General features: G+C 47.6%; 2 protein-coding genes across 6 annotated transcripts in view; one reads left to right on the forward strand and one right to left on the reverse strand.

Annotated features, from left to right (window-relative positions):
* The window catches only part of opa1 (OPA1 mitochondrial dynamin like GTPase), a 47,171-nt gene extending 36,081 nt beyond the window's left edge, over positions 1 to 11,090 (reverse strand). For 2 of the 5 annotated variants that reach the window (XM_035416224.1, XM_035416223.1), the window contains exons 1-7: positions 10,902 to 11,090; positions 9,502 to 9,814; positions 7,488 to 7,584; positions 6,926 to 7,033; positions 5,137 to 5,190; positions 3,737 to 3,810; positions 1,106 to 1,303 (exon numbers count right to left, since the gene is read on the reverse strand). In XM_035416224.1, coding sequence (XP_035272115.1) covers positions 1,106 to 1,303; positions 3,737 to 3,810; positions 5,137 to 5,190; positions 6,926 to 7,033; positions 7,488 to 7,584; positions 9,502 to 9,814; positions 10,902 to 10,930 — 873 coding nt within the window. In that variant the 5' untranslated portion in view covers positions 10,931 to 11,090. The remainder of the gene's footprint in view (positions 1 to 1,105; positions 1,304 to 3,736; positions 3,811 to 5,136; positions 5,191 to 6,925; positions 7,034 to 7,487; positions 7,585 to 9,501; positions 9,815 to 10,901) is intronic. The other 3 variants (XM_035416225.1, XM_035416226.1, XM_035416227.1) reach the window with 3 other exon arrangements.
* Positions 11,091 to 13,569: 2,479 nt separating this feature from the next.
* LOC118224548 (voltage-dependent calcium channel beta subunit-associated regulatory protein-like) overlaps positions 13,570 to 18,775 on the forward strand; it is a 27,960-nt gene continuing 22,754 nt past the window's right edge. Inside the window, 2 exon segments of the mRNA XM_035412054.1 lie at positions 13,570 to 16,736; positions 17,533 to 17,605. Coding sequence (XP_035267945.1) covers positions 16,714 to 16,736; positions 17,533 to 17,605 — 96 coding nt within the window. The 5' untranslated portion in view covers positions 13,570 to 16,713.

Consider the following 18,775-nt stretch of genomic DNA (forward strand, 5'->3'; position numbering starts at 1 on the left):
AAAGGCCAAACATCGAGTGACATCATCAGATCATCTATGGTTACTATTGAGAAAGTTCTGGAGTGAAATGGAAGATGAGGCGTTTCACAAGCTGGTGGAAAATCAATGCCAAGCAGAGGGAAGGGGGTAAACAAGGCAAAAGGCGGACACACCAAGCACTAACAATTCTGGACCTTCACTAAATACCTACACACTTTATTTTTACTTAAATTATTAAAAGATAATGTATTCATGAAGAAGAAGTATAAACAGGGTCATCATAATTATATTAGCCCTTAATAAATGACAAAAAACAATCAGTTCTTGGTAGGGTCCTCTGACTTTTGTTCCTTGCTGTATAGATACGTGAAAAGACAGTGAACTCCATGCAGTTAGAAAGAACTCGTGATTCCAGGGAGCCAATATGTTAGCAGTTACCATGACGGCCACTGCCCAGTTTCTCTGGGATTAGAAAATGAACAAGAGGGATTATGGAATCGCAGAATTACGGATTTTCCAGGCATACCAATCCACATCCCAAAGCTCATGCTTTTGTTTCGGGATCACCATCAAAGAGCATGAATGAAGGTTCGTGAGGGTGTCATAGAAGCCTTATGATGCCTTATGATGCCACATTCACACTAACAGCACTTTGAAGGGGGAAGGCGGTTCTTTAAATGAGGGCTATGAGTGAATGATCAAAAGCAGCTGAGTTCATCACCAGCAGCAAAAAAAAAAAAAGTTTTAAAAACTAGTCATACATTGTAAAAATAAATAAGTAAATAAAAAACTAAATAAATAAAATGATAAATGATGATAAAATACTTGCACAAAGAAGCACAGAGCAGTGGCATTTAAAAAAAAAAAAAAATATATATATATATCAGAAACTCGGGTGTTGTAAAGTCGGGCCTTAAGGGAAGAGCCTACAGGGACAGGGAATAGGGGAAATCATGGGGCCCTGCCTGCTGAGGCCTCCTAGGACAGTGGGAGAATCGACCCAGCAAATTTCTGTTAGTGTGAATTTAGCAGTGAGGTCATATTTTCACCAGGGAAATGGGGGGAGGTTTTTCTCCACCGACTGCCAGCGGTATTTGGAATGGGGGTGGGGGGGGGGCACCTTCACCTTGCGCTTGGTCTGCGAGGGGCTGGGGGTCGGATCGGCCGTCGGGGGGGCGCTGGGGCTTGGGGGCGGGCCTGGAGGAGTCTGGGGGGGCGGGGCTGGGCGGGGCTCAGGCCTGACGCTATTGGTCGAGGCCCTGAGAGCCGCCTCCTCGTGCTGCTGGATCTGCTGCTGGATTAGAATGAGCTCTCCGAGCAGACCCTGCCAGGGGGGGGGGGGGGGGGGGAGACACACATCAAACAGCGGCCCCCCACCAACAAACACATGGAGCTCACGCCCCACAAAACAAAGGCCCAACAACAACAGCAACACACGGGCTGAACAAAATATCCCATGAGCCTCTGGGCTCCATGTGATCGGCCAGTGAGCAGAGAAAGAACAAGCGAGAGAGAGAGAGAGAGAATGAGCAACAGTGAGAGAAAGAGAAGAAAGAGAGAATGAAAGGGAGAGAGGGAGAAGAAGAAAGGGGGGCAGAGAGACGCTGAGAGAGGGATAGGGATCTGAAGTGAGGGAGGACGAGTGAGGGAGAGGGAGAAAGAAAGATAGAGATTGAGGGGAGGCAGTGACAGAGACAGAGAGAAAAATAGCGAACCCTAACCTAAACCCCAAACCCTTCACTATATAAAGCACATTATCTCAGTGCCTCCTGCTCTGTAGTCCACACAGCAGACCTCAGAGCACAGGGGGGTGGGGTACTGATCCCAACACCACCAGCATCTCTCAGAAAACAGGAGAGGTTCCATGCCCCGCACCTCACTATTCCCAGACAAGACTAATCAATCACATCCTTTATAAAAGCATCGCGGCCCATTTCCCATATGTCTTAACACACATTCACATTCAGGGATTCGATAGAATAACACAAAGGCCTCACTGACGCAAGCCAACTCCATGAGAAAAACGGCTGAATTCTGCATGTGAAATTATCCGGGGGCAAAGCAGGCATTCTGCACAGGCCGAGTGGTTTCCCAGGGAAACGGCTGGAAACTGGGAAATCCACTGGAAAAATGAACCGTAAATTCAAAATTTAAAAAAAAGAATTTAAAAAATTTTAAATATATCTCGCTTGGTTCCTGGTTCAAAATTGCTTATCTTTCCTGGTCATTTGCAATTAAGAAAGCTATCTGTCTTAAATACAATGGAGCAAAGCAGTATGGGATTGCAGGCTCTCTGTCACCAAAGTCTCTACGAAAGGACGTTGATTCTTCTCTACATGCTTTTACAAAAAACAAAAGAAGCTATTTTAAAACGGAAACCTAAAGAGAGAAAATTTCAACATCAGCATTCTCTGTATTTTGAGTCGATTCTTTTCTCCAGTGGAAGTCCTCTTTAAAGCAGCAGGGGGCAGCAGCGAGCACAGCTTAGCCCAGTCCAGTACTGCATCCAGCCGTGTGTTGCTTTCTCTGGCCTAACAGCGAACAAGCATTAACACACAAGACACAACAGCATTCACTGTACAGGGCAAGGACCACCTGAGCTCTTGACAGGCAGTGAGCTCTGAGGTACCGGCTCATTTTAAACGCTGACAACAGGAAGAGGAAGTAACCATGGAATGGAGATGAAATGAGAAGACGCGAGACACAGGAACACTGTGCAGGTACGGCACTGCTGCTCGCACAATATTTCCAGAACTCAAAATACATCCAGGTAAATGCAGATAAAAATTAGGGAGGAGACACAGGTAAGGCTCGTTTGTGTCTCAGCCAGGGGAGACACAGGTAAGGCTCTCTTGTGTCTGAGCCAGGGGAGACACAGGTAAGGCTCACCTGTGTCTGAGCCAGGGGAGACACAGGTGAGGCTCTCTTGTGTCTCAGCCAGGGGACACACAGGTAAGGCTCTCTTGTGTCTGAGCCAGGGGAGACACAGGTAAGGCTCACCTGTGTCTGAGCCAGGGGAGACACAGGTAAGGCTAGCCTGTGTCTGAGCCAGGGGAGACACAGGTAAGGCTCACCTGTGTCTGAGCCAGGGGAGACACAGGTAAGGCTAGCCTGTGTCTGAGCCAGGGGAGACACAGGTAAGGCTCGCCTGTGTCTGAGCCAGGGGAGACACAGGTAAGGCTAGCCTGTGTCTGAGCCAGGGGAGACACAGGTAAGGCTCACCTGTGTCTGAGCCAGGGGAGAGACAGGTAAGGCTAGCCTGTGTCTGAGCCAGGGGAGACACAGGTAAGGCTCACCTGTGTCTGAGCCAGGGGAGACACAGGTAAGGCTCGCCTGTGTCTGAGCCAGGGGAGACACAGGTAAGGCTAGCCTGTGTCTGAGCCAGGGGAGACACAGGTAAGGCTCGTTTGTGTCTCAGCCAGGGGAGACACAGGTAAGGCTCACCTGTGTCTGAGCCAGGGGAGACACAGGTAAGGCTCGCCTGTGTCTGAGCCAGGGGAGACACAGGTAAGGCTAGCCTGTGTCTGAGCCAGGGGAGACACAGGTAAGGCTCGTTTGTGTCTCAGCCAGGGGAGACACAGGTAAGGCTAGCCTGTGTCTGAGCCAGGGGAGACACAGGTAAGGCTCACCTGTGTCTGAGCCAGGGGAGACACAGGTAAGGCTAGCCTGTGTCTCAGTTAGGGGAGACACAGGTAAGGCTTGCTTGTACATCAGCCAGGAGAAGACTCAGGTTAGGCCGACTTGCCCAAAAACTTGCCTTCTTGAACTGCTTTTCACTGCTCTCTGATCCCTGGCTGTCGGTGGCTTTGAAAGTGGGCTCGCCCGTCGATTCTGAGAGAAAAACAAACACAAAAGGAAACGAAGTATCTCAGAAACGCGATGCTGTTACCCCTCTTTAGCCCGTCTATGTCAACATGCAGAGATCTCCCATCAAAACGACACGGAAAAACAGAAAACACAGGTAAAAGTATGTGAATATTATCTGACACACTGGACATGCAGAATGCAGAAAGAGCAGGCCTTACAGCTACTTCCCAGGGACAAACGACACCACAGTCAAACTCAAAAGCTTAGAAAATTTGTATTGTGTAACACTGCTTTCTGAAAACCATGAGCTGTAAGGCAGGACAGCTCCCGTCTACACGGGCTGTATGAGTACAAAACTGCCACATGAACAAAGCTGGGGGGGCAGAATGTGTGTTAATAAGAAGGTGACACATCAATAATAATAATAATAATAATAATAATAATAATAATAATAATAATGCCCTGCCTTTACTTGCATTTGGGCCAAAAGTGTCACAGAAAAATTACTACTGTAAAGACAGGTGTTCCTTTTCCAAGCTTTTGAGCCATGACATGGCAGAATAAATAAATAAACAAATAAAATGGCGTCCCTGAATCCCAACAGGACAGAATCTACACGGGAAAGGAGAGAGAAATTCAGAGGAGCCGAACGCCAATGGACCAGAGAATGCGGGGAGACGTACAAAACAGCAAGACAGAGGAGAGACGACATTCACGGAAGGGATCAGGACAACAGAAATAATTTGTAGTTAAGACACCGGGAGGAAAAACGTGACTTGAATCAGTGATTAATGAGAATTTTCATAGTGTCGCAAAATTTTGGAATTACTATGACCATTTACAGTGGTTTCCAATTTGAATAAAAACTTCGAATGTTTTGTCAATTAGTCCAATGTAATTTTAACAGATTAAACTATTACTACGGCCAATTAGAAGTGTTGGTTTGCGCATCTGATTTTACATACCTAAATTTACATCTGTCCATATTACCTGCCGTACAAACACTGAATCTCATTTGACAAACTGTACTGCGGTACTCTACTGCGGACTGCTGGACAAGGCGTTGACAAACGACAGGACAGCTGGGGTAGAGACTGCACCGTAGCAAACAAGAACACTGACACTTCTCTACGAGCGGCATAGAAATTCAGTTACCCACACGCATTACAGTTCAGCTTGAACGGAAGTCACTGAGAGACCTATTTTGTTTGGTAACGGGACATCCTCTGCCTGCGTGTGGGACAGCAGTGGGGAGGGGGGGGTGGGGTGTGCGAGTCGGGGCATGACTTGACCTTTGACCTTTGGAGAGTGCGTCAGGGAGAGAGGTTTCTGGTTGTGGGGTTTACACACCTAACAACAGACGCAGACCAGAAGCTCCTGCGACTTCACTACCCACACCCACACCTGCGAAGAGTTGGCGGGAGGGAGGGGGGGACAGGGGGGGTGGGAGGAGAACAAAAATCATAAGGTGGAAACAAAGGGAAAAAAATCTCATGGAGACAAGCTGCCAGAGCGGGAGACGCTGCCGCCCGCAAAACGGACACGCTGCCCGTCAGAGACAGACACGGACCCGCACAACATCTACCGCCTGCTGCCCGGGAGCGGGAGCGGGCACACACACACATACATATGCACACACACGTGCACGCACACACACACACACACACACACACATACACCCATATACACACACACACACACACACACACACACACACACACACACACACATACATGTGCACGCACACACACACACACACGCACACACACACACACACACACACACGCACACACACACACACACGCGCACACACACACACACACACACACACACCCATATGCGCACATACACACACACGCACATACACACACACACACACACACACATATGCACACACACGCATGCACACACACGCGCACGCACACACACATACACCCATATGCGCACACACACACACACACAGGCACACACACACGCACATACACACACACACGCACACATACATATGCACACACACGCACCCATATACGCGCACACACACACACACATATACGCTCACACGTGCGCACGCGCACACACAGACACACACACACACCCACTTGCATGCACACACACACAGATTTCACATCTGTGTCAAAAAAGACTGAGCAAACGCACTTTCCGATGGGACTCACAGGCTACTGACGACAGAGAAAGAGAGAGAGACTTCTGTCCTGTGTAAGATATTACTGTCCTGTGTAAGATATCTATGACCCGTGTAAGATATTTCTGTGCTGTGTACGATATTTCTGTGCTGCGTACAATATTTCTGTCCCTGTGTAAGATATTACCGTCCCTGTGTAAAATATTTCTGTCCTGTGTAAGATATTAGTGTCCTGTGTAAGATGTCTGTTCTATGTAAGTCACAGCAGAGACGCTAATTCATATAAAATGGAATCCACAGGACCTCAGTGTTCCGTACATTGTGTCTAGTGTCACCACAGCAACGAGAGGCATGCATATTAGGGAGGTCTGGAAATTCAACAGCGCACTCACACAAGCTATCACAGTGGCTCATATTTAATACTATCACAATTTCCAGGGGTGTTCAGGCAGGATGGTTAACCAGCCAAAATCTGCCCCACGGATTTTCAGTTTGCCAAATTTACGAAGGAATACAGTCTCAAAGTTAAAGGAATTTCCTTAATTCGTTAACAATTCCCCCCTTTGAAAAGAAATGAAAACAGTTAGATAAATCATTAGAGGAAAAAATTCCTTTCAGGAATTCGCATGTACGGTTACAATGTGAACAGATTATGTGCCTATGCTTTAAGATTGGTCTGATTATGAACATGCAGTCATGAAAGCATGATCAGCTGCAAGGGGAGCCATAGCAGCAAGCTTCCCATCATAACCTCAAAGAGGAAAATGCATTCTGGGAACATGTGACCATAGATCAGACTCCACAGTTCACCCAGCAATGGCCATTCACCGTTAGTGAGCTCTGATTGGCTGGAAGCTTGGTTAGTGCTCTGACGACAACTCGTTAATAGGACTGACTGAAAGGGAGAGCGGAGTAGCTTCGCCTAAGCTCCGCCTCCCTCCTGATAAAATCTGCTTAGGCCCCGCCTCCCTCAGAGGACACACTTGGGGGACCCACCGTTTGAGAGAAGGGTCTTCAGGAAGGCGAAGTTCTCGCCGACCTTCTCCAGGTCAGGCATCAGCTTGGCCAGCTCCTCGAGGTCGGGCAGGGCGTTCGCGATCTTCTCTTCAGGAGGAGGGACAAACGAGAGAGCGGCTTCAGACGCACAGCCTCATTCCAGACCAGAGGTCAGCTGACATGGCTGATCGCCGTGCCGACATACTGTACAGGTTAACTACTAAACTCTTTAATAATACAAAAGGAAAACATTTTTTTTACAAAGTTTTTCTCTAAAAAAACTGCATTTTGGTCAAAGATACAGTACTGCAGAATTCCCACCCCCACACCCCACACCCCATCACACTGTGGGATATTTTTTTTTTTTTAAAGGCAGCTGCAAGTCGTCAAAAGCAAATAGAGAACAGTTCCATTACATCCAAACGAGCACAGTTCCACTGACGCACTGCTCAGAATTCAGGCTTTTAGGGTTTCACCTGTGCGACAGCGAAGGAGTCGCCACAGCCCACTAAACCCGGCCTGCTCTGAGCAACAGTGCAGGAGCAGGCCAGAGGGGACTTACCCAAGTCAAAATGCTCGTTGAGCTCCCAGACGAAGTCCGGCACCACCCAGGAGTATTCGCTCAGATCTGGCAACATGTCCTTCCACTCATCGAAGGTCTGATGGAGAAAAACGCACAGAAAGCACAGGGCACTTCAAACCTGTCGCTTCTATGAACTAAGATGACAAAAAAAAAAAACCCATGCTAACCGCTACCGAAAGCATGGAAATTATGAATTGCGGTGAGAATTTTCGGGGGGGAGATGTGAATCACACAAGCAAAAAATAAATAACTAAATAAATAAATCTGCTTGCCATGTGAGGACCTGATTCAATCAATTACAGTGAGATGACCCCACATGCATCACTAAAAAGACCTAACCACAAAAAGCAGACACAGCACCACCGTGTGGCGGACACAAGCCACTTCAACTCTCAGTCAACTAAATCTCACTGACGGTCGAAACCCATGGGAAAGGTAAATCCAATTTGTAAAAAGAAAAAAAATAATAATAATATAAATTCTCAGGTGTCAGCGATAATTCTGGTGACAACATGAGGGCACTACAGGTCACCCTCTGCTTTGTTTCCTTGCTGCTGAGATGCATAAAACCTGATTCGTGAACCAGGGCCCAGGTTGTACATTTGATAAAATGTTAACCTCGTTTAGCAGCATTTATTACAGTGATACAGCGTGCAGGTATTGGTGTCTCTTCTCCTTCACAAAAGGCTCTGCGGCCATTTTTAAAGTGTTTGGAATTCCAGCACACCCAGAACTCCGCAGCACAAGGCCGACCTGTCTGCGCAGTTCCACAGCTCCCAGCACCCGCGCGGATAATCTGACCTTTCCCACAAATCCAGGCCCCGGTCAACACAGCCACAGGCAGAGTTTTATCCGGCAGCAGAGGGGGTGGGGGTGGGGGGGCGGAGCCATGCGGGGCAGGAGAGTCCTCACGGCGAGCGCGCTCTGTTGACGTTCCCTTATCTCAGAGCTCACAGAGGGGCGGGGTGTTATACGCCATCACGCTCTCCCTAAAAAGGACTCTTAGCCCCGCCCATTTTATTCTGTGCTGGGTTCCATAAACGCAGACTGAAAGTGACGCGGAGGTCAAAAAGGGAGGAAAAAAGTGAGCCAGCCAAGCTGTACACTTTGGCAGGGGTGGGGGGGGGGGGGGGGGTGGTGGGGTTAGGTAAGCTTAAATGCACAGGCCTGGGCTAAGAGGGGGCCCACAGTCAGGCCAGGGGTACACACGTCTATTCCTAGAAGGCAGGTGGTGTTTACATTGGTTTCTGTTCCCGCCAATCATCAGTTATTCCGGCCGATTGGTCCAAACAGCCGTGCGCGTGAACCCCGTTTCAGCCCCCACACTGAACAACACAAAGTGACATCTGCAGTCCGCGGCTCGTGACTTTATCCAAAAACGTCAGATCAAATAAACGATCGGGCTCATTATGCAAGAGCAAAGGCAAGAGGAAAATCCCGAAACGGACTCGCGTTCATCATCCTGTTGGTTAAAATTCCAACTTTATTTCCATTTCAAAATCAATAATGTCAGGAACTTGAGAAAAGCAACATCTGTATACCTATATGTGGATTACAGTAGAGAGAAAAAAGCTACAGACAATATAAAAAAAGCAAAAATACTAACAGCCAACGACAGGGCTGCCCAAGCCTGCTCCTGGAGATCAACTGTCAAGTAGGTTTTCATTTCCAGCCCAATTTGGCACACACTATTCAACCAATCAGCTGCTTCAACGGGATCTCTACTTGTTGTATGAGGTGTGCTTCGTTAGGGTTGGAGTGAAAACCTACAGGACAGAAGATCTGCAGGAACAGGGTTGGGCAGCCCTGCTCTAGCTGTTGAATGAGGTGTGCTTTATTAGGGTTGGAGTGAAAACCAACAGGACAGTAGATCTGCAGGAAAAGGGCAGGGTTGGGCAGCCCTGGCCTAGGAGGTACTTCAGTCAAGAGACAAAGATACAGTATGGCAGATGAAGGACAGGTGAGGGGGGGGGGGGGGGGGGGGTGGGCGTACCTTTTTGGCCGTGTACCCGCCTCCCACGGCGGAGCCCAGCAGGATGTAGCGCAGTTTGAGGAGGCGGGCGGCGAGCCGGGCCACCCAGAAGGAGCGCTGCTGCTGGTAGCTGTGGCCCCCCCCGGGGGGGACCCGGCGGGGCCGGAGGAGGGGCCGGGACAGGGAGCTGAAGTACCGGGCCGCCGTGCGGTGGGCGGGGCACGGGGGGGCGGAGTAGCAGTGGTGCAGCGCCCGGGACAGGGGGTGCAGCTTCTGCAGGGGCACCCGGAATCTGACGCCCATGCGGGGGGAGGCCAGGCTCCTGCAGGCCACGCTGGGACAGGGATGGACAGAGGAGGGCGGCAGCATCAGCACCGATCACCAGAGGAGACGGCTACGCAGTTTTAAAACCGCTAGACTCCACACTTTTACGATCCAAAGAGTGACACCAGCTTCTGCATTGTCACAACTCCGGTCCCAGAGGGCCGGTCTGCCTGCGGGTTTCTGTTCCAACCAGTTGCCTTAGTTTCAGTTTTCTGACAGCTCTATAAAAACTACGCTGGCTCACTCCTGTGCTTGAGCACAGTAAAACATTCAAGGATACACTCGCAGTCTGTGGTTGCACCTGGTGCTTACACAAATGCCAGCTCAACATATGGGTTGAGCTAATTAAATAATTAATGGCAGAAGTTGGCACAAAATCCCAAAACTGATAAGCCCTGGCTGTACACCCCTGGTTCACCTGGAATCACTTGCGCAGACCTCTCTCTGGGTCTGCCCAAATAATGGTAAAATATACGCTGCAGAATGACACCAAGGTACTGCGGTCATATTTGCTTATCTGGACTTAGCTAGCAAGCAATATTATGTAAATAATATATCATTTAACTAAGTACACAGTTGATAACAATCCACAGCCAGGTGAACTCTGAAAACAAAATAAATTACAGCAGTCTAGAACTTTGTAAAATGTTTGAAACCAGCTGGTTACACCAATATGATGTTTTCATGAGCATATATTGGAACGAGCAGATGTCTGTCAACTGCTATTTGTTTGATAAAGTCTGGCAAAATTATTGGTGGTGGATGCACGGAGCGGGTGTGTGCTGTCACTGAAACGGCAGCTGCGTTTTGCAGTGCTCCGTACGAGCCTCAATATTTCGTTAGTAACAGGAAGAACTGTAAATGTTAGCTAAACAGATTCCCATTGGGTAAATAACTGATTGGGTCAGTCATAGGATCTACGCGGACCGCTATCCATTATTTGAAGTTTAACGTTAAATTTCTTAACAAATAGATATACTAGAGTGGAGGTTGTTCGCAAGATTAACCTAACTAGCCCATGTCCTCATGTCTCATTACAGACATGCCAAAATCAGTAGCCAGCTCCCTAGCAAGCAATATTTATAGAATTCACTTACCAGGCAACTGCTGTTCCGGCTCGTAACATAATGTCACGAACAAGTCAGGATAAATATCAGTTTTATTATACTTCCTTTTTCTGCTTCAATGCATTATTACATTTGTAACACATTAGCCGGCTACCTGTTTAGCTGGCTAACAAGGACACAGCAAATAACCGGATGACACATAGATGTTGTCAAGACAGAATCGTCGACAATAAGAAAACTCAACCACTGTTGTTACACTGCCACCTAGCGTTTCGTCGAGGAACAAGGGGCCTCTCGCTGCCGCTCCAAGTCCCCTGGAGCTCAGTGGCTCAGGACGCCATTGGTCAGAACTGATCAAGTGACTCCACTGACGTAGCAGCTTCGCGAAGTGACTTTCTTCCTGTATTAAATCGATTTTATTACACAACTCAAGATGAGTTTTACCAGTTTTTGGCCAGGATTACCAGTTTCCATTATTTTTTTAGCGTCGTAATTAACAAATGTTAGCTAGATAGCTGGTACTAGTAGTAGATGTAGGTAGCCACTCGAGCGGAATTGTGTACACGAAATGTTAGAACATATTTTTATACCGTCTATGGTTATCTAAGCTAGAATGTATCCTACGACGTAGGGATAACATTTAAAAGGCAGCTAAACCATCACCCTGTCTGTTCGAGTGTGACGATGGCAGGGTAATTCCATTACATTAGCCAAAATGCAGTGACATTCATCACCCTACCTTGTTCAGTGAACGATTTACCATCATAGTGGAGTTGATACGGATGTTCTACATTAATGCATTTCAATAAATGATCTCACAAAATATGCCTGGTTCATTCGTTGGTGTTTTAATAGCTTTTATGACACATCAACAGCGAACGCACACGACCTGTGGATTTATCATTTTAGTGGATTCAAGTCAGTGGGTCTGATAAATCAATTTGCAGTATTACCATTTCGACTGCCAGCTAAAAAAAATCAGTGTTTTCAATGTATGGTTTATAGTAACTTCACGTGTGCACAGTCTACAATTATATAGTTATATATGCACGTCTATGGCCCAGAGCCGTAGAGCTCTATCTATCTACACAGACGGTGGTGGTTGATTGGCACATTAAAGTGACTGGGGAAAAAACCTACGGTGACAGCTTACTAGCAGCCACGCACGTTAAAAAGTGCGCAAACAAAGCTAGCTAATTTATTTAAAATTAGCCGCTTATTATAAATTAGCCGCTGTCGCTAGCTGCAAATTACTCGGCAGCCATTACACTGTGCAAGAGACAAGCTGACAACGTTCACGGTCACGTTGGCCAATCAGAGAATTAACTATGAGCCGTGGAAAACGCGCCGTTTGGAGAAGGAAGTTTTCCTAGTTCTAGTTCTCACGTAGTTCATAATAGACTTGTAGTTCATTGAGTTCATTGATTGACACACACAACCCACCCGTAGAAGTCAAAGTTCACAGCTACAGCGACTGCATTGTGGGGCCTGCAGTACAAAATATAAATAATGCGAGTTCACCAAGTTCGTGCTTAAAGTCTTCATATTTAAATAAAGGGTAAAAAAAACCGCATGCATTAATATCCAATATAGAATGGATAAACGAATGAGGTGTTTCTTGGCCAGCGATAGATATGGAGTGTGGTACGCTTTCTCTCTCTCTCAGTATTTAATTACTAGATAATTTACTGCCGGAGGGCGGCGCAATGTGAATGTCTAATTATGGGTAATTGATACGGCTAAGCAGAACTACAACCCCGGTAGACCTTACTAAAATGCTACGTCTAAGCAACGTTGCAATGTAAATGCAATGTAACGTCTAAACGCTACAACAGCTCATAACGTGCATCTCTCTCTCTCTCTCTCTCTCTCTCTCTCTCTCTCTCTCTAGCTCTCAATACACGAGAAGAAAGAAAAAGAAAACGAATTAATAACTCATATTAGTTACAATAAATAATAAATGACAATGAAGACTACCTTGAAACTGTGTGCGCATGTACATTATGACATGCACTTTTGTACGTCGTCTGGATAAAAGCGTCTGCTAAATAAATGTAATGTAAAGGTAATAATAACGTGAGTGATCAGCTGTTTTAAACTGCCGGGATGCAGCGATATTGGAGCTTCAATATCGGACCTTAACAGTCGATCTTAATTAATCATTATGTTTTAAGCGTCCATGTATATATGATTAAATAATATTACATTTACATTGGTACATAGTGGTACATAGTCAACTTATTGTTAAGAAAAATGAAACCATTTAAAAAATATTTTTTTATGAGCAGCGTAGCATAACTGAACTGAACTGCTTCTGCCAACATTGTGGTTATGAAACTGTCGCCTACATTTTGCTGAGATATATTATTTGGTAACGTCATTCACAGAGATCCTCCTGATTAGACGGAAAGGGGGAACAATTATGAAAGTCTATTGTATAAGAGTCACAGTAACTATCTGCGCATCCCTCGCTCTTGTCTCTGCTTTACCTCATCTACGACGTCACATGGTGCTTTCCCGACTGTGCTGTGGGTGTGTCTTAAACCATAGGGTTTCATTCATAAATACGTTTAGCTTTTAAATCAAAATTAAGGTGTTCGGAGAAGGTTGGGTGCCATTGGTTTCTGACTAAATATCCCTGCATGGACCACATGAATTACAATTAGGTGAGTCTTCCCCCAGTCAAGTTATTTTTGGGCTGTACGGATAGATCCGTTGTGCATCATTGAAGAATGCATTGTCTTGCGTTTTGGCATCATCTGAAGTTGCCGACGAAAACTGCATTTCGAAAAATGAACGTTGCATATGCGTGTTTACCCTTATCCTTTCTCCAGCATCCTTGGCAGTTAGGGAGGCGACAAACTGATGCTCTGCGGTATACTGAAAAGAATGTCGTTAGCAGCTAATGTGGAAAAGCTAGCAATAGGAATTAAGTGGCGAAGATGGTGGGTCAGTCAAGAATTCAGAAAAAAAAAATCTCATAAAGGGGAAGACATGTAGCCAAGTTTAGGGTGAACCGTATAGCTATTGTTCATAATTGTATATTTCATCAATGTAAATATAGCCTATTTCTTCAGCTGTAACTTGGTCGTTCATTAGGATATGCCAGTGCTTAGCTATTTCTAATTGCACCGGGACGGGGTCCGCATCGAATTATGTGAAATTGAGGAATGTAATAGCCTATCGGAAGGAATAGCCTATTGGCCGGACATTGGGGAGCCATCATCGCAAAGTCTGCCTGTTTTCATGCTTTCATCTCGCGCACACTGGTCTAAGAAAATGTATCGATTTTTGAAAACGCAATGTTTAGTAGCTAAAAATGGGCGCTGACACTTGTTCCATGCGGTATATGGCGGCTGTTTGATATCACGGCGCTTACCTCTGGGTTGCCAAATGTAATCGTTTATTTTATGTAAAAAAAAGAAAGAAACATTTTTTACAGCTCTTGCTCTAAAATGGAATTATAGGCTACGTGGTAAACTGATATCACCTTACTTATGAACGTATGATAAGAAATAAAATGGGTGACAACAATAATAATAGGCAAATGATTTGCAAATGGATAATATTTGCAACTGTGTAAAACAGTTACCGCCTGTTTCGTTAAACGAATGCAGGAATTATTGCAGTCTAACCAGGAAGCTATTCCATTTCAGATGCAGTGACAGATCTCTCTTACACACGCATACACGCGCGCATACTTATAGCGATGCATTCATTTTAAACGTTCAGAAACGGTCGAACAATGTCTTGCAATGTCTTGCGTGCATGCGAGGATAAAACGGACTGAGGAATGTGGCTGATCTGGGGCACGAGTGGAAAAGGCAGATGTGAGATTGGGGAGGATCAGGGGGAATTACCCAGAAAGTCGTCGCTTGAATTTACTGCCGTCGCTATGTTACAAAGGGCGGTTCGGGAACTTGGGGATACGAACGCGCATTATGACTTGTTAAAGGCTCGCGCATTAAGCGCCTTATTAACGAATAGCCTATCATAAGATGTGCTGCAGGTTAGCTATCCCGTTACGGCACTTTTAGGACCCGAATAATTTGCCATCTGCAACAGAGGCCGTCCGAGCTTGCCATATTTAAGAATATGAATTCACTTTTTTGGTATGGCGAATGTACAGTACGCTGAAATGTGAATGTATTATGCTTGGATGGCGCATAGCTTAGTGTGTTGCATGTATTTGTTTTAAATGTGCTTGCTAGCCTACCACATAATTCCTTTGCCGTGTAAACTGTAATCGGTTGATTACTTTCATCCGGAAACACAGCTTCAGAGCTTTTGGTTAGCCTACAGCAATGACCTAAATCATACGAACCCCCTTTTTTAAATGTGGATCATTAATCTACATTTTCAAATACAATCTAGTTCACTTCATGCAACAGTTATGTAATCCACTGGTGAGAAAAATCTTTCTCGAACCCAGAATGTTTTTTTTTTTTTTTTTTTTTTTTTTACAGTTGTGATTAGACTATTAATGGCAAATTAATTTACCGTGCGAGCCTACTACTTTGGAACTGGTTCCGTTAAATTTTACGGTTGGATATGGTGGTCGTCTATGAAAACTGAAAGCCACAGTATGTGAAACACACACTTACGTAACTGGATCCAAATTATTACAGAGAATCACGTGGGGTGATGTTATCAAATTATGTGGGGCTGGATCACTGGAATTTGATAATAAAAAAAATCAAATAATGATGTCAGCACAATTTGAATAACTCCCCCAAACCGGAATGGCAATCAGATTGGCCGTCCCATGTCACATGGGAACACCAGTCAGATGAATGAAAGGTGAATTTCTTTCTGCATGTGGGTTAGATACCCTCTTATGTACTGCCGGTGTACGTTTACGCTCTGATTTTTTACGTTTTCCTGCCAGTGTATGTTTGGAAAAGCTCACAGTTGATATGTCATCAAACAAATGGGCGTTTGTCCCTATCACTGTAATGTAGCCTACAGCTGGCCGGGAAAAGGGGATCCCATATTGGGGGACCAACTAAGTAAAAGCAATCAAATTTTGGAGGTCGAATACACGTGACATAGATTTGTGGTCAACGAGCTGCTTGGAAATTGTAGTAAGCGATTCTGATATGTAGTGGCCCAGTGTATAGGGGGTTGCCTATCAGAGATGTAGGGAGTGAGCAGGCAGGTCTGGTAGATTCTGGATTTTGGAACTGTCAGCCACCTGAAAGACAGATGACACTACCTGTGAGGGATTCCATTTACATTGTCATAGTAGTAAGATACTTTTGCTGAGTAGGCTTCTATCTTTGCAAACCATGGTTGCACATGAGTTACTTTTTGCTCAAGGATTTTGAAAAGTTTTCAGGAACAGCAAAAATAAATAAATAAATAAATATTTTTTGGAACCGGGGGTATTGCAAACGTAGGGCTATGTAGAACAGAAACATATAATCTATTACTGATTCCACGACGCGGATAAGTAATTCAGCCATTGGCCTCCGTGACAGTGTCTTTAGGTTTGTAAGGGACACTCCCCCTACACAAATCAGAGTAATGCTGCAGATATCTTTGGTTGTGATTTATAGACTCAGACTTTTAGTGTGCGTTTGTTTGGAATTTATGTTTTCGTGGAAAATAATTCGCGGAAATAAGCGCAGGGAAACTATTCTTTCGAGTTTCCGTGGCGAGAAGGTATTGCGGAGGGTAATGGGCTGTAGCTGGCTGCAGTCGGCCAAGTTCCTCTGCAGAGCCCGGGCGAGGCGAGCCCGCGTGCAGACGACGAAATCGCGGGCGCGAGGAGACCGGAGGCAGGCAGGCGGAGCGCGGGGAGAGAGCCGCGAGCTCTGCAGGGAGACCGCACGTCACGCGTATGGCTCACAGCCGCCTCTCAGGGTAAGAGCCGGCAGTCCAGCACCGGCGAGTGGGGGACAGGGGGATGGGGGTGGGGGAGTGACGGTTGGGGGGGCGGCGGGGGTGTCCTGTGTATAATTCTGCATGATGCGAGCATGCTTCCGTTTAGCTGCTGTTTGAGTGGAGCTGGCTCGGGGAGGAGAGAGAGAGCGAGAGGGAGGGAGGGTGAGGGAGAGAGAGAGAGAGAGTGCTAGGTGTGGGAAGATGATGATGCTGCGTTTCACAGCCACCATCCCTGCCAGGCCCCTTTGCTGCTGGAACGGTGGACCGGCTTTTTGGGAATAGGAGCGTTCCTCGGGAGGTTGTTCGGGGGGGGGGGGAAGGGGACTGGGTGTGTACGGAGGCGGGGAAGGGGGGGGGGGGGGGGGCTTACATCGCCGCAGTCAGCGATGAGAGGGCCTAGCGCTGCCGTCGCTGGATGCTGAAGACTGCGCCGCGGTAGAAGCGTGAGTGTTTCCGCAGCGCCCCGCTCATCCCCGGGAGCCTAGCTGCTCATTTTCTGCACGTCAGTTGGGAGATACAAGCCAGAGAGACTCAGGTCTGGTTTTTTACTGTGGCTGACTGTACACGCTGTTCTACTCCAACGACTGCGATTTAGACCTGTGGAAGGAAGGGGGAATAGGGATTATTCCAATGCTTGGAGGGGGGGGGGGGATTGGGGTACAGGTGGGTGGGGGGGTGGGGGGGGTGCAGGTAGAGATCGACGGACGACGACTCAGATTCTTCCGCGTCGCCACGGCTACTCTTTGATGTCCTGTCCCTTTTCTCTGGCCCTCAGGGGGACGCTCACGCTCGCCTGGACCATGAGCAATGAGTCTACCGTATGGAAAAACCTAACCGAAAACGCCGCCGTGAGTACCCCCGCCTCTCCTTCCTCTTCCTGTTTCCACCCGCCTCTCCTTCCTCTTCCTGTGTACCCCCGCCTCTCCTTCCTCTTCCTGTGTACACCCGCCTCTCCTTCCTCTTCCTGTGTACACCCGCCTCTCCTTCCTCTTCCTGTGTACCCCCGCCTCTCCTTCCTCTTCCTGTGTACCCCCGCCTCTCCTTCCTCTTCCTGTGTACCCCCGCCTCTCCTTCCTCTTCCCGTGTACCCCCGGCTCTCCTTCCTCTTCCTGTGTACACCCGCCTCTCCTTCCTCTTCCTGTGTACCCCCGCCTCTCCTTCCTCTTCCTGTTTCCACCCGCCTCTCCTTCCTCTTCCTGTGTACCCCCGCCTCTCCTTCCTCTTCCTGTGTACCCCCGCCTCTCCTTCCTCTTCCTGTTTCCACCCGCCCCTCCTTCCTCTTCCTGTGTACCCCCGCCTCTCCTTCCTCTTCCTGTGTACACCCGCCTCTCCTTCCTCTTCCTGTGTACCCCCGCCTCTCCTTCCTCTTCCTGTTTCCACCCGCCTCTCCTTCCTCTTCCTGTGTACCCCCGCCTCTCCTTCCTCTTCCTGAGTACCCCCGCCTCTCCTTCCTCTTCCTGTGTACCCCCGCCTCTCCTTCCTCTTCCTGAGTGCCCCCGCCTCTCCTTCCTCTTCCTGTGTGCACCCGCCTCTCCTTCCTCTTCCTGTGTACACCCGCCCCTCCTTCCTCTTCCTGTGTACACCCGCCTCTCCTTCCTCTTCCTGTGTGCACCCGCCTCTCCTTCCTCTTCCTGTGTACACCCGCCTCTCCTTCCTCTTCCTGTGTACACCCGCCTCTCCTTCCTCTTCCTGTGTACCCCCGCCTCTCCTTCCTCTTCCTGTGTACACCCGCCTCTCCTTCCTCTTCCTGTGTACCCCCGCCTCTCCTTCCTCTTCCTGTGTACCCCCGCCTCTCCTTCCTCTTCCTGTGTACACCCGCCTCTCCTTCCTCTTCCTGTGTACACCCGCCTCTCCTTCCTCTTCCTGCGTACCCCCGCCTCTCCTTCCTCTTCCTGCGTACCCCCGCCTCTCCTTCCTCTTCCTGTTTCTAGAACCGGCTGCCTTTCCCTCTCCAGGGCAGTTCCCGCCTGCTATGAGCCTGATCGTCTGCACTTCACATGCTGAAATCGACACCGCGA

The sequence above is a fragment of the Anguilla anguilla genome, chromosome 4 (genome assembly GCF_013347855.1).
Source record: "Anguilla anguilla isolate fAngAng1 chromosome 4, fAngAng1.pri, whole genome shotgun sequence".
Lineage (NCBI taxonomy): Eukaryota > Metazoa > Chordata > Actinopteri > Anguilliformes > Anguillidae > Anguilla > Anguilla anguilla.